This window comes from Schistocerca gregaria, chromosome 8, assembly GCF_023897955.1.
Source record: "Schistocerca gregaria isolate iqSchGreg1 chromosome 8, iqSchGreg1.2, whole genome shotgun sequence".
NCBI lineage: Eukaryota > Metazoa > Arthropoda > Insecta > Orthoptera > Acrididae > Schistocerca > Schistocerca gregaria.
In genome coordinates, this window is record NC_064927.1 from 457,631,518 (window position 1) to 457,656,347 (window position 24,830).

The following is a 24,830-nucleotide window of genomic DNA, read 5'->3' on the forward strand; positions in this document are numbered from 1 at the left end:
GATGAGGGGTTGAACTGGAAAAAACAAACTGAGGATCTGCTGAAACATTTGCGTTCAGCTACTTATACTATTAGGGTCATTGCAAATGTTGGCGATATACACCTCAGTAAATTAGCTTACCACGCCTATTTTCATTCTCTGCTTTCGTATGGCATCATATTCTGGGTAACTCATCATTGAGTAAAAGAGTGTTCATTGCACAAAAGCGTGTAATAAGAATAATTGCTGGAGCTCATCCAAGATCATCCTGCAGACACTTATTTAAAGAGCTAGGGATCTTCACTGTAGCCTCACAATATATATATTCACTTATGAAATTTGTTATTAACAATCCGAACGAATTCAAAAGTAATAGTAGTGTACATGGCTAAAACACTAGGAGAAAGAATGATCTTCACTACTCAAGGTTAAAACTAACTTTGGCTCAGAAGGGGGTAAATTATGCTGCCACAAAAGTCTTTTGTCACTTACGTAATAGCATCAAAAGTATGACAGATAGCCATATAGCATTTAAAAGGAAATTAAAGGAATTTCTTAATGGCAACTCCTTCTACTCGTTAGATAAATTTTAGTAAGTGGGTAATTTCTCCAAGCCCCGCAAAAAATAAAAAAATAAAAAACATAAAATAAAAAAAATTAAAATATTAAGTGTCATGTAATATAATATCTTGTGTAGACACCTTTTATTAACCTGATACGTTCCACATCTTTATGAAGTGTCGTATTCATGATCTATGGAACAAGTACTAATCTAATCTAATCCAGTGCTATTTTCTTCACAACTCCTTAACACCATGATGTGAACCGAGGTATTAGAACGATTTTTATTTTGGTTCTGAGTCGATATATCCAAAATACGAAAATTAAGGCCAAGCACTTTGTGTTTGTGTGTGTGTGTGGGGGGGGGGGGGGGGGGGGGGGGAGAGCACTCATGCGTGTATCAGAATAAATTTACAGACGCGAGTGGGAAGACTGCTCTTAAACATCTTTTTGTAGCCATAATGTAAACATAGTTGGTGACATTTTCTGAGCCATTTTACTATATTCAAGGTGGAGGTTACGTATTTCTGAAGTATGTGTGTTTTGACGACGAATTTTTGAAGTGCAAATGCTGTAAATGTAATTTTTTGATAAGTGAGTCGAGTCATTCGGATACTTTTGAGCACAGCCAAGATGGGTGCCTCGGCACTACACTGTGACTGGCTTTTTTCATTTTAATGGCCGCTACAACACTATGCTCTGATGGGTGGAGAGGGGAGGGGTTACAAATCACAGTTGTGCCATTTAGGATCTATTTTAATTTTCCACTTGCGCAGCTAACTAGTTCACGCACATTGGATTTCCATTGGCTGTTTCATTTAAATGACTCCTAAAGTACTAGGCTCTCATTTTCTGGAAAGGGGATGGGAGCAGTGGGGTAGGTTTGAAAACCATAACTGGGCTGGATCCACTATCTTGGTTTATATTTGATTAATTTTATTTATTTATCTCATTTATTTATTTTTAAAAGTACATTCTGACTGGCTGCTTCATTTCAGTACTATGCTATGATTGAGGGGAGAGGAGCAGGGTGGGGGAGGGGGGAGGGTAGAGTTGGAGGAAGGGAGGGGTAAATGGGGTGGAGCTTGTCACGTGATGCTGTCACTGATAAAGAGGGCATGGTTCAGTCACAAAATGTAAGTAAAATGCGCTAGAACGCCCAATGTGAACGAAGTACACCAGAGCTACAGTAGGTTGTACTACTACAAATAAGTCGATGTCTTGCCTGAAACGTGTTTCAGTGTACCCTCTACATACCTTACCTTCATGGTGCACAACTGTGAGAATACTATCGGCTATTCTATTGACCTGATGTGAAAATATAGCAGCCGGCCGGAGTGGCCACCGGTTCTAGGCGCTACAGTCTGGAGCCCAGCGACCGCTACGGTCGCAGGTTCGAATCCTGCCTCGGGCATGGATGTGTGTGATGCCCTTAGGTTAGTTAGGTTTAATTATTTCTAAGTTCTAGGCGACTGATGACCTCAGAAGTTAAGTTGCACAGTGCTCAGAGCCATCTGAACTATTCATCAGCAACGACACATGGCTTGGATCCCACTTAAACTGGAGGGCCCATTTCTCTGATTTGATAACTGGGGTAGGTATAGGGACATGCAACGAATAGAAGTGGCGTGCAACTGAAAGAATTACACCAAGCCATTGAGCCACAGGAAATTATTATTATTCCATACTCGTGAAACTGGGAGTGAGGCAAAAGTATTATCAGATGTTAATATTACAGAGGGCATTTTTAGTTCAAGAAACCTTCCCGAAATGGTTAATCCAGAGAAAAACACAAAACTTAAAACTGCGACGTATTTAGCCAACGTCTGGTGAAAGATTTCTGCTTTAGCCTTTCTTGCACTATAAAACTGAAAGCTTTGGAAAGCTGTTCATTACACTTATATGTAAAATTCTTCAGCTGCGTATAGTGTCAAGAGACTGTAAAAACATTAAGTACTTAGATAATTGCTATATATTTAAGAACTTCATCACCTAAATACAAAATAGGAAAGGATGTCACCCGTGACTAACAATGATACAAATGAGACTACTTGGTGACAGATACATGTTACATAGGTTTTATTTATCACATTAAAAATACGCATTATACTTCTCTTACTTTCAACTGTTTAACATTAGTTTAAGATCTGCATTTTATATGTATGTTACAAAATTGTAGTTAATCTATAAACATGGACTTCTATATTAGAGCTGACCAGCTCCTCACAGGATTACGTGAAGCAGTATACAACAGCGTAGATAATAGCACACGCCACAGCTAAGACGACCAGTAACGCCGCCATCTTGACACACTGGTGCAGCCGTAGCAATCTGAAAACAAAGAGTGAACGGTTCTGCGTGAAAATACAGATGCAAGGGAACTGAAATACATCCTGCAGGAGAATCAGGTCTCCGCAGACCCAAAAATGGAACGTTTCAGTTAGACCATACATGCAGACCAGAAAACTAAATTTCCGCCCTAGACCTCAGTGTGCAGAGTCTGTAAATAGTTCATTTATCTGTAAGGCCATAAATCAGTGAAGCCCAGAAATCCCAAAGGACCAATACAATTTTGATTAAAAGTGAATCTCATGATCTTGAGGTCGCAAATTCAGTCTTTAGTAAGACTCATTTGAAAGTATTATGTTGAAAAGTATGACAGGAAAAACATTAGCTACTAATGACTAACCGTGTGCATCAGGAGGACAATACAAAATGAGTGTCAGCGAGATGCAGAGATTAGCCTTCTATAGGATGTATGTATTACACTTCATAAAATATGCATCGCTGACATTCAGAATACACTACTGGCCATTAAAATTGCTACACCAAGAAGAAATGCAGATGATAAGGGATATTCATTGGACAAATATATTATACTACACCTGACGTGATTACATTTTCACGCATTTTGTGTGCATAGATCCTGAGAAATCAGGGTCCAGAACAACCACCTCTGGCCGCGATAACGGCCTCGATACGCCCGGGCATTGAATCAAACAGAGCTTGGATGGCGTGTACAGGTACAGCTGCCCATGCAACTTCAACACGACACCACAGTTAATCAAGAGTAGTGACTGGCGTATTGTGACGAGCCAGTTGCTCGGCCACCATTTACCATCCGTTTTCAATTGGTGAGAGATCTGGAGAATGTGCTCGCCAGGGCAGCAGTCGCACATTTTCTGTGTCCAGAAAGACCCTTACAGGACCTGCAACATGCGGTGGTTCATTATCCTACTGAAATGTAGGGTGTCGCAGGGATCGAATGAGGGGCTGAGCCACGGATCGTAACACATGTGAAATGTAACGTCCACTGTTCAAAGTGCCGTGAACGCGAACAAGACGTGACTGAGACGTGTAACCAATGGCACCCCATACCATCACGCCGGGTGATACGCCAGTATGGCGATGACGAATACACGCTTCCAATGTGCGTTCACCGCGATGTCGCCAAACACGGATGCGACCATCATGATGCTGTAAAGAGAACTTGGATTCGCCCGAAAAAATGACGTTTTGCCGTTCGTGCGCCCAGGTTAGTCACTGAGTACACCATCGCAGACGCTCCGGTCTGTGATGCAGCGCCAAGTGTAACCGCAGCCATGGTCTCCGAGCTGATAGTCCATGCTGTTGCAAACCTTGTCGAACTGTTCGTGCAGATGTTTGTTGTCTTGGAAACGTCCCCATCTGTTGACTCAGGTATCGAGACGTGGCTGCACGATCCGTTAGAGCCATGTGGATAAGATGCCTGTCATCTTGGCTGTTAGTGGAATCCAGCACGGCGTTCCGTATTACCCCCTTGAACCCACCGATTCCATATTCTGCAAACAGTCATTGGATCTCGACCAACGCGAGCAGCAATGTCGCGATACGATAAACCACAATCGCGATAGGCTACAATCCGACCTTTATCAAAGTCGGAAATGTGTCGGTAGGCATTTCTCCTCCTTACACGAGGCATCACAACACCGTTTCGCCAGGCAACGCCGATCAACTGCTGTTTGTGTATGCGAAATCGGTTGGAAACGTTCCTCATGTCAGCACGTTGTAGGTGTCGGCAGCGGCGCCAACCTTGTGTGATTGCTCTGAAAAGCTAATCATTTGCATATCACATCATCTCCTTCCTGTCGGTTAAATCTATAGCACGCCACCTTCGTGGTGTAGCAATTTTAATGTCCAGTAGTGTAAAACAACTTGCACTTCGAACACCGAATGAAAAACGGTGCACAACAGTGGTCACAAAGCTTCGCACCATCATGATCAAAGGCGACCTCCTTGGTAGTTATAGACCGTGCAAGAGGTTCAGCTACGTACCCGCTCTTAGAGAATGCATATAGAATCAAATTGGTGTAGTGGAGTGATGAGAACTGATGGCATGCAACCGAATGGGAAACCGTTTGTCATGGAGCTTATCGTGAAATTGGCTATCCTTTACGGCTTTACTGTAGATAGTGCGGCAATATGCTTTATAGGCACAGGAAAAACAAACATCCAGAGGGTGGATTTGTCCAGTGGTTCCAGGTGGTATGAATTGCAATGTCACACACTTTCCAGGAGGGATAATTTCCTCTAAAGGTGTGGGATTTTTATATGCAGACCATGAACAATGCAATGTCAAGTTATTTTGACCAACTATTGGCCAGAAGCAGTGCTAATACATAATTGCAGCGCTTTTACGCCCATGTTCCCACCCTTGCTTGCTGTCACATAAATAATCCTCATTATTGTTATAAGATCACGCACATGGAAAAGAATTGTAGGGGGCACAGAGCTCCTCCAACTTCTCATAGCACAATAAATAACTTTCCAGCCACTTTACCAACCAGGTTACAATTTGACATAGTCGTATACGAATGCTTTAAGACATCGGTGTTCATTGATCTTGATGCAACTCTCTTGCAACTTCTAATTTTCGGGATTCCTTTCATACGCATTTTCTCTTAAAATTATGATTCGTCAGAGTTGAAAACAATTCCTTACTGAACGATAAGAAGAGTTTGTTTATCTCATCTACAAATTTTTGTGCCGATTTCGCAGCTTTCTGTGCATCATCAATTAGATTCTTTGTTTGAAATTTCGTTATCTTACGTCTTCCAATTCTGTAGCGCTATTTGAAGTTATTCAGCCACACACTATTTCCCCTGAAATCACTGTAATCTATGTCGCGCGCAATGTGATATTCATAATGTTGTAGGTCACTGTTACGCATGTGCTGTCAACTCCATCGAACATCCTTGAAACTCGCAAACTCTTGTTTCTGTAAAAAGTGCGCCTTGTCCTCCCTTACGCGTTACACTTTCATATTGCTGTGGACTTATTCGAAACTCGTTCTTAATTATTATTCTTGACTTGCCGCAGACGATCTTCCATGTGCCTAATTATTTTTAGCACCAGCTCCTTGAATAACGGCTGTCCTTTACTACGTTTAACTGGAGGTGGAATTTGTGGCTTCCTTTCCGACATGGCTCATGAACTATATGACTATAGACTCCTCTTTCAGTTTCACTGTCACTTCTTAAGCAAGTATCTTCACTATTGCACTCCTCGTGTACATTGTCCACACAATAGAGCGTACACCACACCACACATTCCACTGACACATCTTGCACAAACGCTAATATTTCATCTACTACTTTTTTCTCACTCTACAAAGTTTCTTCCTGACGAAATGTCAGTAACTTCCGCAATTGTGGTAGTTATGCTGCAATGTTTGCTTTGTTAATCGCTGTCGTTGCTCTGCTGTGTATCAACACCACAAGCACTGTTGTGAGTTACTCGTAGACCAAGCATTTCAACCACGCTCCACAGCCTCGTGCTGTGCTCACCAATGAGTACCTCCAATCTCACCCGCTGCTGCTATTAGCAGCCAATATTGTTGCATGTGTGACAATATGTGGGGCGTCGAATACTCAACCTCGCACTCAAGGGGTTCCTTATTGATAACGTTTCCCCAAAATTCAACTAATCCACACATAAATGTTGAAACATTCATGCACCATGCAATGTGTAGTTCTGTTAAGAATATTGTTCTTAATTTAGGGTGACTAGAGGAAGAAGACCAGTGTTTTTCACTCTCCTATTCTGTAACCCCTCCAAGTCAATACCTTTTTTCGTAAATGTGTCTCTGTCAGTTCTTTCTACAGCCTTTATATTTTCCCCTAAAACCTTTTTCAATTCGTGAATCCAACTTACTCTTGAGTTTTTATCCCACAAAAATTTTAAGATTATTTTGGTTAATCTACTGTCTTGCATTCGATATGAATGTCCAAAAAAATACCAGTCTTCTTTTTCTCGTTACTTCTAATATGTTTTCTACGTTTTAACAAATTTGAACTTTCATAATTTTTCGTGGGCTTAATATCTTCTTAATCCATCGCCTTTACATTATTTCTAATTGATGTAAATTATAGGTTAATTTTAGACATTTGCTTGCATTCGGATTGAATTCACTCGTGTCCTGGTTTCGCTACTGTAGTGCACTATCTTATTTTTACATTTTTAGACAGGAATTTTTTGTTGTAAATATCTTTAGTTAAACCACATACCTCTCCCAATTCATGAATCATCCTTCTGTAGGAGGCTTTTCTGAACCATTTTCTTGAAATTTTTCCCCAAGATTTTAAAATGTTTTAACCTTCTTTATGTAGCCAAAGTCTGTTTACAGAAGTTTCGGAAAATGTAAGATATCTTACACCAGTATTTTTGTTACCTCTTCGCAGACTTATTGGCGAAATTTTGTATTCATTCAGTTTTTCATTCCAAATTCTTTTTTTTCTAGACGGCGAACCTGCGGTTATTTCGAAGCGCTGAGATACTTCGCCAATAAATTTCATTTTAGATATTGTGGCTGTATGTGTTTAACAAATTAGATTTGCTAATTTAGATTGTACACCAAATTCTCGGATTATTTTATGTATAGTTTCTCTGTCAACAGAATCAAAGACTTTTTAAGATCAACAAGCATTACTGTAATATCTTCAATATTTTTTGAATTCTGTAATCTATGGCGAATGATCGTTTACGAATAAAATATTTGTTCAGAACATGATCTATAGTTACTAAAATCACCTTCATATTCACCTAAATGACTGTCCAGTGTTGCTTCTAGTTTGTTTTTAGCAGAATCTACAATGTTTTATGTTCAACAGGCAGCAAAGAAATTTCACTGTATTTCTTAACTTATTGTTTATTGCATTTCTTATGCCGTGGATGTATCAAGGCTACCTTCCACTCTCTAGATATTATTTGTTCCCATATTTATTCAAAGATTAATTTTAGATCATAGCTTATTTTTGTAGAGGTCATTTCAAAAGTTCTGTTGTAGCAAGGACGTTTCCACTAGCTCACTTCTTCAATTTCTTTGATAGTTGAAGGTAAATGTTGTGCATGTTCATGACTTTTTGAGTACGCCAACTTACGGTTTGGTTCTGGACAGTTAAGAAGCTGATCGTAATATTTTACAAGTATTTCACAATTTTCAGTGTTGCTTACCCCAAGTCTGCCATTTTCACTTACGATACAGACACTAGGGTCTTGGTTTCTCTTCACAGTTTGATAAAAGTCACGCGTACTTATTTTTAAGTTTTTCCCTCTATTTCACTATGTTTCTTCTTTACAAAAATCTCTATTGGTTCTAATAATTATTTTTTCTGTTTCTGTTCTTTGCTGTTTAAACTGATCATAATGGTTAATTCTCCTTGAGCACATTTTTCCATTTTTTGGCTATCTGTGTTAAGACTAATTCACATATTTCATTCCTTCATGATATTAAACCTTAAATATACGTTCAGCATTCCGTCATGAGCAAAATAAAATTTATTGTTTCTCTCTGTTTAGCATTACATCTCTGGCAACATGTTAGACCATCAACAGTGGCAATAAGGGAGATCAGGATTTAAGATTCCGTTAACGATTAGGTTTCAGAGACGCAGATTGAATTCGAGAAGAACATATAAGGAAATCAGCCGTAGGCGTATTTGGGAACCATGTCAGCATCTCCATTAAGTTATATGGGGAAACCACGGAAGACTTAAATCCGGAGGATGGGTGCAGAGGGGGTTTCTCCTGAATATGAGTCCATTGTCTTATCACTCCAGCACTCTAGGCAACCACCAAAATTGTTCTCTGACAGTATGGTTTTAACAAGATCCTATCATTACTGTGCTAGGATGTACAAAGACACTGTAGAAATTCAAAAATACAAAAACATTTTGCAGTGAATTATGGAACACCTTATTCAATAATAAGATATGTGCGTCGTAAACTGGGCGCCACAAGCCAGTTACCTCTGACCAACCACAGCAGAATAATTCATAAAGCGGTGAGAAAGCGGCAAAGCTTTGAATCGGACGGTCCCTTGCTTTGTTCACATCCATGATCTTATCATATTACAGTATTCCACAGTCACTGATACAACTTGTTTGCTTGGACTGATTTGTATTAATGATCCCAGAATGTATTTTTCATTCTCTAGCGGAGTGTGCGCTGACATAAAACTTCACGGATGATTAAATGATTAAAACTGTTTGCCCGTCCGAGATTCGAACTCGGGCCCTTTGCCCTTCGCAGTCAGGTGCTCTGGCGACTCTTTTTTGTTTTGTTTTTTCTTTTTTTTAATCAAGGCGTACAAAAGTCTTAATTAACAAGGTGTGGCGGCAACAAAAATACTTGGTATGTTCATCCGTAAGCAAGAAAAACTGAAAGTAAGAGGTATAACGCCGTTGACAAAGAGGGAAGAGGTGCAGGCATCCTCCTGCTCTGCAGTGACTGAGATAGACGAGGATGACTCAGGACCCATCCGCATGGATAAGCTGTGTCCTGACAATATCTTTCCTCCAGGGACTGCTCTTTGCAGAAGAACTTCTGTGGAGTTTTGCCGGTAGGAGATGGACTGGTGGAATTAAGGATGTGAGGATGGGACGTAAGTCGTGCTTGCGTAGCTTAGTCGGTAGAGCACTTGCGTGTGAAAAACCCAGGTACCGACTTCGAGTCTCAGTCCGGCACACGGCGTTAATCCACAAGAGAGTTTCAGTATTAATGATTATTCTACTACAGCAGTTTTACTATTCAGTAAATTATGGCAACAATCAAATTTTATAAAAAATGTTGTAGTTTTTCCAGTATTAAATACGACAGTTTTTTTTTTTACTCGTTTCATTTCTGAGCAATCAGGTTTCATCACCTCTTGCTGACTATTAGTCCCCAGATTTAACAGATCATTTAAAGTTTGTCGGAGTTTCGAATGAACACTGTCATTCTACATCTACATCTACATTTATACTCCGCAAGCTACCCAACGGTGTGTCGCAGAGGGCACTTTACGTGCCACTGTAATTACCTCCCTTTCCTGTTCAAGTCGCGTACGGTTCGCGGGAAGAACGACTGCCGGAAAGCCTCCTTGCGCGCTCGAATCACTCTAATTTTACATTCGCGATCTCCTCTGGAGGTATAAGTAGTGGGAAGCAATATATTCGATACCTCATCCAGAAACGCACACCCTCGAAACCTGGACTGCAAGCTACACTGCGATGCACAGCGTCACTCTTGCAGAGTCTGCCACTTGAGTTTGCTAAACATCTTCGTAACGCTGCCACGCGTCCCAAATAACCCTGTGACGAAACGCGTCGCTCTTCTTCGGATCTTCTCTATCTCCTCTGTCAACCCGACCTGGTACGGATCCCACACCGATGCGCAATACTCAAGTATAGGTCGCACGAGTGTTTTGTAAGCCACCTCCTTTGTTGATGGATACATTTTCTAAGGACTCTCCCAATGAATCTGAACCTGGCACCCGTCTTACCAACAATTAATTTTATATGATCATTCCACTTCAAATCGTTCCGTACGCATACTCCCAGATGTTTTACAGAAGTAACTGCTACCAGTGTTTATTCCACTATCATACGATCATCCAATAAAGGATCCTTCTTTCTATGTATTCGCAATACATTACTTTGTCTATGTTAAAGGTCAGGAAGATTAGGGAGATTGACTAACGGGTGCATACCGTGTCGCTATAGGAGGTCTGTACAAAAAATTCCGGAACTTTGATACAAAATTTTTCTAACGCTTACCTTTTACTTATTGTGCATGGTCCCCTTGGAAAGGCTTCCTCACAATTGATACATCTCTCCCAACGCCGTTTCCACTGCCGGAAGCAGTCTTGATAAGCATCGTGCTGGATCACGCGAAGAGCCGCCTGCGAATTTTCTTTTATTTCCTCTGCCTACATCTACCTGGATAATCTGCAAATCACATTTAAGTGCTTGGCACAGGGTTCATCGAACCACCTTCACAATTCTAGATTATTCTAATCTCGTATAGCGCACGGAAAGAATGAACGTCTGAATCTTTCCGTACGATCTCTGATTTCCCTTATTTTGCCGTGGTGATCGTTCCTCCCTATGTAGGTCGGTGTCAACAAAATATATTCGCATTGGGAGGAGCTAGTTGGTGATTGGAATTTCGTGAGAAGATTGCTTCGCAACGAAAAACGCCTTTATTTTGATGATGTCCTGCCCAAATCCTGTAACATTTCTGTGACACTCTCTCCCAAATTTCGCGATAATACAAAACATGCTGCCCTTCTTTGAACCTTTTCGTTGTACTCCATCAGGCCTATCTGGTAAGGATCCCACACCACGCAGCTGTACTTTAAAAGAGGACGGACAAGCGTAGTGTAGGTAGGCTCCTTAGTATGTCTGTTACATTTTCTACGTGTCCTGCCAATAAAACACAGTCTTTGGTTAGCCTTCCCTACAACATTTTCTATGTGTTCTTTCCAATTTAAGTTGTTCATAATTGTAATACCTAGGTATTAGTTGAATTTACGGCTTTTAGATTATCGTTGCGAATCTTCGTCCTTTTAACAGGGTTTTCAACTTTGGAAAACTCTGCAGGAGCCACGTCTGTAGAGGATGGACGATAAGGCAGCTCACTCATTTCGGTTTTGTGCAATAATCACGCACCAAAAGGGACGAATCTGCGGGAGCGTAATCGTGAAGCAAGAGCCATGAATTGTCTCGCCACGTTTCAGACCGTTTCCTTCCCACATTTTCTCGCAGACGTTGTAACACGTCCCGATAGTACCATCGACTGACAATTTATCTCTGTGGCACGAACTGATGATGAACTAAGTCAAAATTATCAGCATTTCTCTGACATTTGACCTGAACTGATGAACTTTTTTGGTGTTGGAGAACGTTTCTCGACCCACTGTGAAGATTACATCTACATCCATACTCCGCAAGCCAACTGACGGTGTGTGGCGGAGGGTACCCTGAGTACCTCTATCGGTTCTCCTTTATATTCCAGTCTTTTATTGTTCGTGGAAAGAAGGATTGTCGGTATGCTTCTGTGTGGGCTCTAATCTCTCTGATTTTATCCTCATGGTCTCTTCGCGAGATATACGTACGAGGGAGCAATATACTGCTTCACTCTTCGGTGAAGGTATGTTCTCGAAACTTTAACAAAAACCCGTACCGAGCTACTGACCGTCTCTCCTGCAGAGTCTTCCACTGGAGTTTATCTATCATCTGCGTAACGCTTTCACGATTACCAAATGATCCTGTAACGAAGCGCGCTGTTCTCCGTTGTATCTTCTCTATCTCTTCTATCAACCCTATCTGGTACGGATCCCACACTGCTGTGTAGTATTCAAGCAGTGGGCGAACAAGCGTACTGTAACCTACTCCCTTTGTTTTCAGATTGCATTTCCTTAGGGTTCTTCCAATGAATCTCAGTCTGACATCTGCTTTACCGACGATCAGCTTTATATGTTCATTCCATTTTAAATCAGTCCTAATGCGTACTTCCAGATAATTTATGGAATTAACTGCTTCCAGTTGCTGACCTGCTATTTTGTGAACCTTGGTCTCAACATCGTATCCGTAGGCCCTCGCCTCGTCGCCGCTTATCATTCTCTTAAGGAACATCTCTTCCTCATTTGCGTTATCAAGAACCTCTTCACAGATTGCGAGTTGGAGGTCTTACTGACCTTGACTCATGAGCCGTGGGACGAATTTGGCGGCGACACGGATTTCCGGATGCTGTGTCAGATTTCGTAACATGATCCAACTGAAATGTGACACTCTTCTGCAATCTCTAGAACAGTCAGCCTTCTATTGGCAGGCACTATTTCGTTGATGTTTCTGACAAGAGCGTCGTCGGCAGACGTCGAAGGGCGTCCTGCACGAGGTGAGGCGTAGCGCCGTATACCGATCCTGCCTTGGAGGCGGTTAAGTGGGAGATGTGTCTCAGAGCTGGATAGTGACAGATGGTGACACGATACTGGACGCGCACGTAGTTTATGTATCAGCTGACAGAGGACAGTATTGGATATGGGACTGATTTGGCTTTCGATGGTGCCCACTAGAGTGCACTGAAGCAATAGAATGTATTTCATAAACTGTTCTAGTATTTTCATAAAGTGCTATTATGTGTTTTTATGTAGGTAAAATGTTATAAATGTGTTTCAGCGGTATGAACAATGCGTGAGTGTGGTTTAAGGTTCATATGAAGATAACTGTTTAACGAGTTATGTAGTAGGATTTAATGTGGGAACATTTCGAAGAAGTATGGATATGGACAAAGGGGATTTTTGTAGAATAAATTTATAAAGTAAGTTTATGGTAAAGGGAAAGTTAGTTCAGGTATAAATAACAGTAGCAAATAACTTTGTGCATAAACAAAACTTCAGCATATTAGATAATTACGTCGGTAAAAAGTGCAGTCGTTAGGTTTACTATTTCGCAATTTGTTATTGATGAAAAGCGGTGATTGAGGCTCGAAAATGTTGTTTTTCTATTGACTGTTGAGTAAACTGACCAATGGTAAAGCAATATTCTTCGTGCGTCGTTCTGTGCTGCTAGAGAAGACAGAGTATTCTAGAGAAGGGTGGGAGCGTAGTCATGAAACAGTTCGGACGTGTGTAGTAGTAGTTCCGATGGAAACGATACGTTTCCGGATCTAGCAGCGTTTCATACATCAAAAGTGTTGTAAAGTGATGGCATAATTATTCCGATGGGTGTGTAGAAAGTTCGGAATTTAAAAGAGAATTTTATGACGAGAAAAGACATGTATTCCGCGTGGCGCATTGAACAGGTCGGTGGCTAAAAACTGTGACTGCATTTGGTACCGACAGACTTAATATTTGGCGAGCATTATCAATCAAAAACAATCAGCATTTTTGCAGCTATTACGTTTTCTGGAAATGCAACACCATAAACTTGCTAACGTGAGTGAAAGGGATTGTGAGTGACTGTGTTAAGACTAGCACGGGCTTGGCAGTGGTACTTGTTCACCTAAGTTTCAGAATATATTAATTGAGGACAAAATTTCCAGCCTTTCATTCGTGTGAAAACTTTCTGCCGAAACGTAGATTATTGATTTCAATTGCAGCCTGGTTCACGTCGAAGTACAGTAGGTTTCACTCGGCTTCCCTACTGATGATCTGCTGAGGCAATGTTCACGGGTAGGTGCAGGTTCGTCGTAAAGGGACGGAAAGAACCGCGCCGCCGCAGAGGGTCACCTTTAACTTCGGTCCGGCCATTTTTAAAGCATGTGAGCCATTCGTAACACCGAGTACTCTTAAGCAATAATCACCGTAGGCTTCCTGCATCATTTTCTGTGTCTCTGTAAAGGTTATCTTGAGTTTCGCGCTAAATTTAATGCAGACGCTTTGCTCTTCTAACTGTGCCATCTCGAAATTCGCAGACTGTGCCACACAACGGTTCTACTTAATACAGCCACGGACAATAATTAACAGACCTACAACAATGAAACTTCACAGCAGTAACAGATTTAACACAGGCGTGTGCAGGGATGCCAACCGGATTTCGCTCCAACCTACCATTGTCGCGAAATTACGAATGTTTCGGAATTATTTGAACAGACCTCGTACAATGATTGGACAGATAAAATTACCCCACCGTCCTACAAGCTCGCCTGCACACCTGTCTGGAGTAGCACTCCTGGGAGAAGGAAACGGAAAACTCCTCGCCTGCGAATTAAGAGTAACGTATCCGCGGGACAGCCTCATTTCGAGAACGAGGTTTTTTTTTCCGGGAACGAGTACAGTGTGCTAACTGTAAGACGGCAGAGTTGTGAAGGGAGTGCGGGGAGAGGAGGAAGCAAGCAATGGTTGGCGAGGGTAGACGAGCCCTTGGGGTGGGGGGGAGACAAGACCCGCCTACCAGTTGCAGTGCTGGCACTACAAATTGCGCGTCATGCTTACACGAAAACAGACGAAAGGCTTGGGAGTAAAACTCGCTTTAATTGTTGTTCGTAAACGAAACTGAAATCGTCATGTACATTACAATCTATATACATAAAAATGAATGTATGTATGTTTGTCTACTATGCGCTCACAAACCATTTGGAAATGTACTGTAATACGAATGTGTTTCGAAATAATACAGTAACCAGTGGTGTTTCCATACAAAGCAATACGGTAGCAAGGAAAAATGAAATATAAGGTAATTAGGACGAAATAGGGGGCTCCTTCAAAGTGATCACGAACAAAATATCAGAAATGGAAACTCACCTTTTCTTGCCAGGCATTTGTGGTGATACGCCAGGATGATCCTTGGAAAACTGTTTGAATCTTTCAGTGCTATGCCTGCTTTATCCTGTGTATGTAGCAGCTCTCACTGAAGATTTGTAAATGGGGTGAAGGAATTCTGCTCCCTTTCCCTTTCGCAGCATTCAGTCACACGCAATATAATTTTGCGAGCATCGCTACGTAATACTGGTTTCCTCCTAACTGTAGGCCTACCGGTAGGGGTTGTTGGCGACTCCGAGATGGGCCAGCAACTTCCTCTTCACTCATTTTGATAATTTTTAGCACAACTGCACGATAAAAACACGCAGAACAGTACAGCGCCAAACAATAACGAAGCAGACGACAATGGCTACCTTGTACAACGCAGTCAGCTACGTAATGTTGGCAGCAGCCGAAACTGCTTGGCTTACCGAAGCCTCCCGACGTTTACCGACTTCTACCGATTCAGGACTAGGGAGAGGTCTGCCATCTAGAAGCTTCGTCATTGTGAGGGAGACGCCTCTCGTTACTGACCTCCTGTAGCGCAGCCTGGCAGCCGGCACGGAGTCCAGCTCGTCTTTGAGGAGGAAGCGCCGCACGCCACACACGAAGTGGTCGAAGTAGCGCTCCCAGACTACCAGCCGGGGGTCGAACGGCAGCAGTGCACGGTCTTCGGCGGCGAGGCGCGACCGCAGCGCCTTGGTCTGCGCGGTCTCCAACTCCCACTCGCGCTCCACGAAGAACCTCACCGCCTTGTTGAAGTTGTGTGCATTTCTGTAATATTCCCTCAGCCTGTTTTGCAAAGAAAGTATTATTATTTACTTTTTTTTATTACTTCTATTCAGCTATTTGTTCTAGTCCAATTTCTTGATAACACTTTACCGTTAATTAACGAATTACACTTGTGTTGAAAGGGTACAGTACTGCCCGACATTGAAAATAGGTACAACATTCTTCGTTACTCTTGTCAGATCAACATATTTTTTATACATACAAAGACAGTAACTTGTTCTCGAAAGAACGGTTACTGTTGATGACCGTGCAGCTTTTCTGTGGAATAAATGATGACTAACTGAAAACCTCAGCTGCCGACAGGTGTTGTTGATGTAGCTCAACGTGGACAGCTGAAAATGTGTGCCCCGGGAATCGCCAAAGCGTGCGCGAGTAATGAGAGGGTGGGCAAATGTCTATAAGGTACAATACATATGTAGAATTGTGGACATTTGGGAATGTGAGTCTCACGGGAAGCGTGTTAGTCGCGCTATTCATCTGTGTCCTCGGTGGCCCAGATGGACAGAGCGTCTGCCATGTAAGCAGGAGATCCCGGGTTCGAGTCCCGGTCGTGGCACACATTTTCAGCTGTCCACATCGAGGTATATCAACAACACCTGTCGGCAGCTGAGGTTTTCAGTTAGTCATCATTTAACATATTTTTTGTAATAATAACTTAATTTCACTTAATACACCGAAGCCAGATACTAGTGTAGGAAAGAAGGACAATTTATTTATTTAATTAATCGCATGTGCGCTCCCACAAATTAAATCCCTGCATCCAGTTTCGTGAGATCTGTGAAATGAATATGCTAACCGCAGATAGTGAATGTGCAATATATGATCATCTTTGAGACAGTTCTTTGGTCACCTTTGGTGGAACCAAAGAGATGAAATTTACTTCAGCTTTGAGCGCCTGAAATGTGGCTGACCAATATGGTAGCATGGTGCCCCCCCACCTCGGTGGAGGTGCGAGATGACCTGAACAATGGCCAAGTTTCAGCACTCTGGCGCTGGATCTTGTGTTGGTAAGACCTGTCTTAGGTGTGCTCCGTAAAGACAAAAGAGTAGAGAGAATTGGTATGCATGTGAAATACTTAAGAGTAGTTTGGAATAATTATTTCTCTACTTCAGAAACTTTTGGGGGGGGGGGGAGAATTAAATAACAGGCAGGTAATATTAAGGGGATCATAGTAATCTTCTGAAGTGACCAACAGTCACAATGAAACAACGTTTAGCAATAAGTTGAAATACTTGCGAGTGCTAGTACTAAGTTAAAATACTTCAGAGTGCTAAAGTTTAGCTGAATTACTTGCGTGTGTACTATAAGTTGGAAATATTTAAGAAATGGCGTGTGCAGGACTTGAAATTAGAGACGAGCACTTCCATGTCGTGAGTACTGTGTGAGTCTCAATCTGTGTATGAGGCAAAGGATAAAGAGGAGTACTCGTCCAAGGTATCAGTTGAGGACTCGCGTGTGTGCAAGATGATCTTAATATTACTTTGCGTGTTATGTTTCCGTGTGATGCTTAATTCAAACTCTAATACTCTGAGAGAGAAGCAAGGTGAGTCAGCCGTCTATCCAGCAACATGAAACACCCCCGATTAAATTCCTTCATTGGGTTTTATGTAATTTATCGAAGCCTCCAAACAGTTAATTATTACGATTATATGACCGTGTGCTTAATGGATCAAGGCTATCGGTTTTCCTGCTGTGATTTCGGGGATATTTCAACCGAGTGCGGCTATTCTGAGATTGAATAGTGGAATGATTGAAAGTTTGTCTATTATTGAGGACCACGAAGGTTGCGGTGTACACACTGTATTGTATTTTCTATAATAACACACAAATTCTGAGGCAGTTGCTACCTTCGCCTTACACATCTAATTACGGTTATATCTTTTATTGGTTGCTGATTTTAGGTACTTCGTCACACGCAATGCTGATGGTTAACATCCACAACAATCCTCACTGCAATCCATGGTTGTTGCTGGCCGACGCGGTTGACGCGAAACACGAAATTCGGCACTTGTCACTTTCTGTTTCATATCACTCGAAAATCGGTATTAGTGAGGGTCAACCCCATGACGATCAGGGGGACGTGCTCACTCGTCATACAACGGTGAATTTTACTCGACCATCATTCATGCCAGTCCTTCCCACACTACCTTTCACTCGACAGTCTCCTGTACCACTGCACTCTACAATAGGTCTCACTGCCTCCTGCAGCTCTCGACAATCGACTTCTGTCTACTATCGACCTGGGCGTCGGATACAAGCATCTATGTTCGTGGGATCATGGTTGTTGTTGTTGTGGTCTTCAGTCCTGAGACTGGTTTGATGCAGCTCTCCATGCTACTCTATCCTGTGCAAGCTTCTTCATCTCCCAGTACCTACTGCAACCTACATCCTTCTGAATCTGCTTAGTGTAGTCATCTCTTGGTCTCCCTCTACGATTTTTATCCTCCACGCTGCCCTCCAATACTAAATTGGTGATCCCTTGATGCCTCAGAACATGTCCTACCAACTGATCCCTTCTTCTGGTCAAGTTGTGGCATAAACATCTCTTCTCCACAATCCTGTTCAATACTTCCTCATTAGTTATGTGATCTACCCATCTAATCTTCAGCATTCTTCTGTAGCACCACATTTCGAAAGCTTCTAATCTCTTCTTGTCCAAACTATTTATCGTCCATGTTTCACTTCCATACATGGCTACACTCCATACAAATACTTTCAGAAATGACATCCTGACACTTAAATCTATACTCGATGTTAACAAATTTCTCGTCTTCAGAAACGCTTTCCTTGCCATTGCCAGTCTACATTTTATATCTTCTCTACTTCGATCATCATCAGTTATTTTGCTCCCCAAATAGCAAAATTCCTTTACCACTTTAAGTGTCTCATTTCCTAATCTAATTCCTTCAGCATCACCCTACTTATTTCGACTACATTCCATTATCCTCGTTTTGCTTTTGTTGATGTTCATCTTATATCCTCCTTTCAAGACACTATCCATTCCGTTCAATTGCTCTTCCAAGTCCTTTGCTGTCTCTGACAGAATTACGATGTCATCGGCGAACCTCAAAGTTTTTTATTTCTTCTCCATGGATTTTAATTCCTACTCCAAATTTTTCTTTTGTTTCCTTTACTGCTTGCTCAATATACAGATTGAATAACATCGGGGAGAGACTACAACCCTGTATCACTCCCTACCCAACCACTGCTTCCCTTTCATGTCCCTCGACTCTTATAACTGCCATCTGGTTTCGGTACAAATTGTAAATAGCCTTTTGATCCCTGTATTTTACCGCTGCCACCTTAAGAATTTGAAAGAGAATATTCTAAACAACATTGTCAAAAGCCTTCTCTAAGTCTACAAATGCTAGAAACGTAGGTTTGCCCTTCCTTAATCTTTCTTCTAAGATAAGTCGTAGGGTCAGTATTGCCTCACATGTTCCAATATTTCTACGGAATTCAAACTGATCTTCCCCAAGGTCGGCTTCTACCAGTTTTTCCATTTGTCTGTAAAGAATTCGCTTTAGTATTTTGCAGCTGTGACTTATTAAACTGATAGTTGGGTAATTTTCACATCTGTCAACACCTGCTTTCTTTGGTATTGGAATTATTATATTCTTCTTGAAGTCTGAGGGTATTTCGCCTGTCTCATACATCCTGCTCACCAGATGGTAGAGTTTTGTCATGACTGGCACTCCCAAGGCCGTGAGTAATTCCAATGGAATGTTGTCTATTCCGGGGGTCTTTTCTCGACTCAGGTCTTTCAGTGCTCTTTCAAACTCTTCACGCAGTATCGTATCTCCCATTTCATCTTCATCTACATCCTCTTCCATCTCTATAATATTGTCCTCAAGTACATCGCCCTTGTATAGACCCTCTATATACTCATTCCATATATATATATATATATATATATATATATATATATATATATATATATATATATATATATATATATACAGTTTTAATCTGCCAGGAAGTTTCATATCTACATCTACATCCATACTCCGCAATCCACCTGACGGTGTGTGGGGGAGGGTACCTTGAGTACCTGTATCGGTTCTCTTTTCTATTCCAGTCTCGTGTTGTTCGTGGAAAGAAAGATTGTCGGTATGCCTCTGTGTGGGCTGTAATCTCTCTGATTTTATCCTCATGGTCTCTTCGCGAGATATACATACTAGGGAGCAATATACTGGTTGACTCCTCGGTGAAGGTATGTTCTCGAAACTTCAACAAAACCCCGTACCGAGCTACTGACCGTCTCTCCTGCAGAGTCTTCCACTGGAGCTTATCTATCATCTGCGTAACGCTTTCACGATTACCAAATGATCCTGTAACGAAACGCGCTGTTCTCCGTTGGATCTTCTCTGTCTCTTCTATCAACCCTACCTGGTACGGATCCCACACTGGTGAGCAATATTCAAGCAGTGGGCGAACAAGTGTACTGTAACCTACTTCCTTTGTTTTCAGACTGCATTTCCTTAGTATTCTCCCAAGGAATCTCAGTTTGGCATCTGCTTTACCAACGATGAACTTTATATGATCATTCCATTTTAAATCACTCCTAATGCCTACTCCCAGATAATTTATGGAATTAACTGCTTCCAGTTGCTGACCTGCTATATTGTAGCTAAATGATAAAGGACCTTTCTTTCTATGTAATCGCAGCACATTACACTTGTCTACATAGAGATTCAATTGCCATTCCCTGCACCATGCGTCAATTCGTTGCAAATCCTCCTGCATTTTATTAAAATTTTCCATTGTTACAATCTCTCGATATATCACAGCATCATCCGCAAACAGCCTCAGTGAACTTCTGATGTTATCCACAAGGTCATTTATGTATATTGTGAATAGCAACGGTCCTACGACACTCCCCTGCGGTACACCTGAAACCACTCTTATTTCGGAAGACTTCTCCCCATTGAGCGCACATTCCGCTGCAGAGTGAAAATCTCATTCTGGAACTACTAGTAATGATAGCAGTATTACCACATCTGATGCTTAATCAATGAAACAATAACAGGGGAAAGCGTCTGTCTTAAGTTTCAGTAAGCTCAAGACAGAGAGAATCGGGCTGTGTGCAGACCTAATTTTCTATGCAACACTTCACAGTCGGCATAGAACGTTATTAATTTAGTCGCTGGTGCTGTCGTACGTACGACGCTTCTAGGCTACTGCAGTATTCGTACGGGAGTTGAGGTGTATTGCGACGGCTGTAATACGAGGTGGGTTACCTGTCACGAACTGGTGGGCCCAGTCTATTCCGAGGGGGTAGCGACCCTGCCCTACAAGAGCACATGTTTCTCCTCTCCTGCTCCTGCACATCCTGAGGGGAACATTCCCTAAAACGCTTATCCATCTAAGTTTCTGGTAACCACTATACAGCTCTCCACCTCGCCTCGACCCACATTGGACCAGCATGAGAAATATGGTCCAAACCTTTCCTCAATGAAAATCTGTAACGTTAAAACAAGTGCACCGCAGGGAAATAGTGATGGAGGTTCGTAATATCACTCTGAAATGTTGAGTCTGGAGGCGGGAAAGGGCAAATACCGACTTATCATATTAAACAACAACAGGAGCATAAAGTAATTAGGATCAATTGCAGAACATCAAACGAGACATGCTCAGAGTCAGTGAACGAATCTCCAAAGCGAAGCGCCTACTGTCCTCAAGCCTGGGCACATCTTACTTCAGAATAACTCAGACGTAAATTCACATATTGGTGGCATAGCTCTGCTAGTTCACAACAGGAGGAAAGGCCTTATCACCAAGGCTGTATCTATTATGCCAGAGCCAAGGTGGCCCCTGAGGGCCGGCAACCCATATTACTCCACAGAGGACTGTATTGTCTATGTCCGAGGCGTACCAAAGCACCATGGTAAACACCGGTTGTTTACACACAAGATAATGGAAACAGACATTCTGAGCGCTACTTCCTGCAGGGGGAGCTCGAGCCACGGCATGCACGAAGTATCACTACGCCAAAACTTGATTGGCTGGAGACAGCTATTTAGGGGCTAGAACCAGCCCCGAAGTACCTCTCTCCATCTCCACACCCACCATCTCCTTTCCCAACACAACTTCCACCGTCTACCCCTCCCAGATGATGAGCTTCGCCCTGACATCTACCCTTCCTACCAACTCTAACCCCTTCTTCCTGCCTCCTCTTCTGGGCTCCCTTTCCTCCCCCTCCCTCCTCCTGAGCGGCTTCCCCATCCTACTCCCCCTCCATCTCTTGTGCCTCCTTCCAGTGTCTCTGCGCTCCCTCCTGCCCTGTCTTCCCTCTTCCTCTCCCACCCCACATGTCTGCTGCCTCTTCGTGAACCCACTGATGCCCCTCCTCTCTCCATCCCGCAGCTTCCCCAGCTGCCCCTTGCTCTCCCCTCCTTTTGCATACTCTCTGACCTTTTCCCTCGGCAGGTCCCACCTGGCAGTTTTTATTGTTCGTTGTGTGTGCTCCAAGTGGGTTGTAAGAGTGTTGTTCTGGAGTGTTTTTACTACTGTGGCCGACTTTTAACCTGTGCCTACGCATTCACTGTCTTCTCTGTGTTTCAAGAATCGCCAATTGTGTTTTTTTAACTTTCTGGTGACTGTTTTTAACTGTCCCCCCATGAACGTCTCCATGTCAGGTATATTTTACCTCCATTTTCTCCCCTTACTCTGTTTTATGTCCCCCCTTCTTTATCTCCTTATGTATGTAACATTTTATTCTTGTTTTAGTTGTAGTGTCACTCGGATGAAGAGCGGCGGATTGTGCCGCTGACAGCCCTCCCCTGCCCATATGGGGCAGGGGAATGAAATAACAATAATGAAAAAAAACCCTGAAGTTCAGTTCACTCTGGATGCCGACCTCGTGTACTTTGACCACTGAAGATTACGTCTTCGTATCTGAATTGTACTCTTACTAGTGTGTGTGTGTGTGTGTGTGTGTGTGTGTGTGTGTGTGTGTGTGTGAGTGTGTGTGTGTTTGTTACCACGAACCTTTGTAGAAAATTAGAAGTGAACTTTTGTTTGCCTCAATTAGGAGAATTTTGCTGGCATCGTTATTGTTACCTTTCTGTTTGTTGTTCAGTCACCAACCTTGTGAACTTACCTCAGTAAAAGTTGCGTTTGTGAAAAACTGCGAAGTGTCATTCACAACGACTAATATTTCCCACAGAGTGATCTTTGTGATACTCGGGGTGAGTAAGCTTAGTTTTCGAGTCAGATGTGGCTCCATACCTGCTTACACCTCAACTGACAAAGAACTTTAACAGTTCCATGAAGATCTGCAACAGCAAATAATTCAGAACCCACCACATATTGCTTAATATTTAGTGATTTTAACACCAAGATAGGATTGGGGTCTTCAGAAGACCACTGCTTCATTGGAAATTTGGGACTTTCAACGTGAAACCACAAAGGACAAATGATGAATTTTACTAACAACCAACAGAGAAGCTAAGAGGAATGGAACTGAACGAACTCTTGACAGAAATTACGAACATTATCGGAACAGCAATAAAGGATGTTTATACTGCTTGTATACATTTTGCAAGGGAAATCCGAAAAGAAAGTGGGCCTCACAACACGGTTAAAAATAAGTAGATTACATCCTCAAATCGTACAATCAAATTACTCAGATGTGTTAGTCATAACTTGCTTCTACGTAGGTAGCGATTTCGACAATTTAGAGCCAGGAAACGTATTAACACCCGACTCGTGAAAAAACATATGATGGGTTCAACAATAAATGAGTCCAGCTAAAGCGTAGACAAGATACCGCCATAGGAAACGTAAGACGGATGAAACAGAGAACTCTCGACAGAAACCACCAGCAGTATTCCAGCAGCAGTAAAGAAAGTCAGTGCACTCCAGAAACAGAAAAATCTGAGAGTCAGCCTCGAAAGAGAATAACTTACAGAAGAAAAGCGAAAGAACCGACAGAGAAGCCGCCAAAAAAATAGACCTCAACAAAAAAGGAAAGAATGCAATTAGAAGAGATCAGTGGACGCAGATCACAAGACTGATTGAGAAGACCTTCAAGGCCGACCTCAACATGAGTCCTTCGTTCAGTTCAATCAAAAGACAAGCTTATCACTCACAATGTTGGGAACAGTTGGTGAGAAGTTGATAATGCAAGAGACGAAATTACAGAAAGTGTCAAGGACTTCCATCGCAGGCTCTACAATCCATCACTGTCAAGCCAAAGCCTACATGACGAATCACGAAGATCGGAAGAACTGGAACCTATCAATAAAAATGAAATGGTAAATGTCCAAACACTTTGGATCAGGCAGTGTACGTCGTTTACGGTAGTCTGGTGGAGAGCACAGTGCGGTACTCACCGCGGCTTCCGGTGCGTGAGGAGCGCGATGCAGTCGGCGACGTAGGCGGGCAGCAGCTGCAGCAGCAGCCGACACAGCAGGTAGACGTGCCAGTGGCGGGTGCTGCGCACCGAGCAGCACCACACCGCCGCCTTGGGAGGCCAGTCTGCCGTGCAGCGGACTACGTTGCTTACGAAGTCACCGTACGTCAGCGGCGCGTCGGTTGTCGCCACGCAGTTGTACACCTTGGGCCGCTCAGTGCACTCCCGACTGCAACCAACACAGCGGTGAGTCAGTAATTGTACAGCACTGAGCATCTGTAGGAATCCTGGTTGCCCTTGTGCCCGTTGGTCGTACGACAGACGACTAGCACACACCAAACATAACAGAATAACTTAGAGAGGAGGCCTTGTGGACTGAAACACCAGGTTAGCCGAGAGTTTTCGTCGACTACAGTTACATACATACCAGTCTCCCAAATTCTCGCCCACCCAGGACTAAGGATTTTTACAGCCTGCTGCTGCGCTGTGTTCCCCGGAATGTGATGGAGCCCAAACATCCCTCCATCCAGTGGCCCATAGTGTGGACTACCGCCCACCAGCCTTTCCTCCTTACGAACGTCCGGCCACTGTGTTATCCCATA

The 24,830-nt window shown here is 42.6% G+C and overlaps 1 protein-coding gene across 5 annotated transcripts in view; it reads right to left on the bottom strand.

The window, feature by feature from the left end:
• Nucleotides 1–2,499: 2,499 nt before the first annotated feature.
• LOC126284782 (putative fatty acyl-CoA reductase CG5065) overlaps nucleotides 2,500–24,830 on the bottom strand; it is a 192,888-nt gene continuing 170,557 nt past the window's right edge. For 2 of the 5 annotated variants that reach the window (XM_049983945.1, XM_049983946.1), the window contains exons 6-8: nucleotides 24,209–24,457; nucleotides 15,614–15,871; nucleotides 2,500–2,871 (exon numbers count right to left, since the gene is read on the bottom strand). In XM_049983945.1, coding sequence (XP_049839902.1) covers nucleotides 2,772–2,871; nucleotides 15,614–15,871; nucleotides 24,209–24,457 — 607 coding nt within the window. In that variant the 3' untranslated portion in view covers nucleotides 2,500–2,771. The remainder of the gene's footprint in view (nucleotides 2,872–15,613; nucleotides 15,872–24,208; nucleotides 24,458–24,830) is intronic. The other 3 variants (XM_049983944.1, XM_049983943.1, XM_049983947.1) reach the window with 3 other exon arrangements.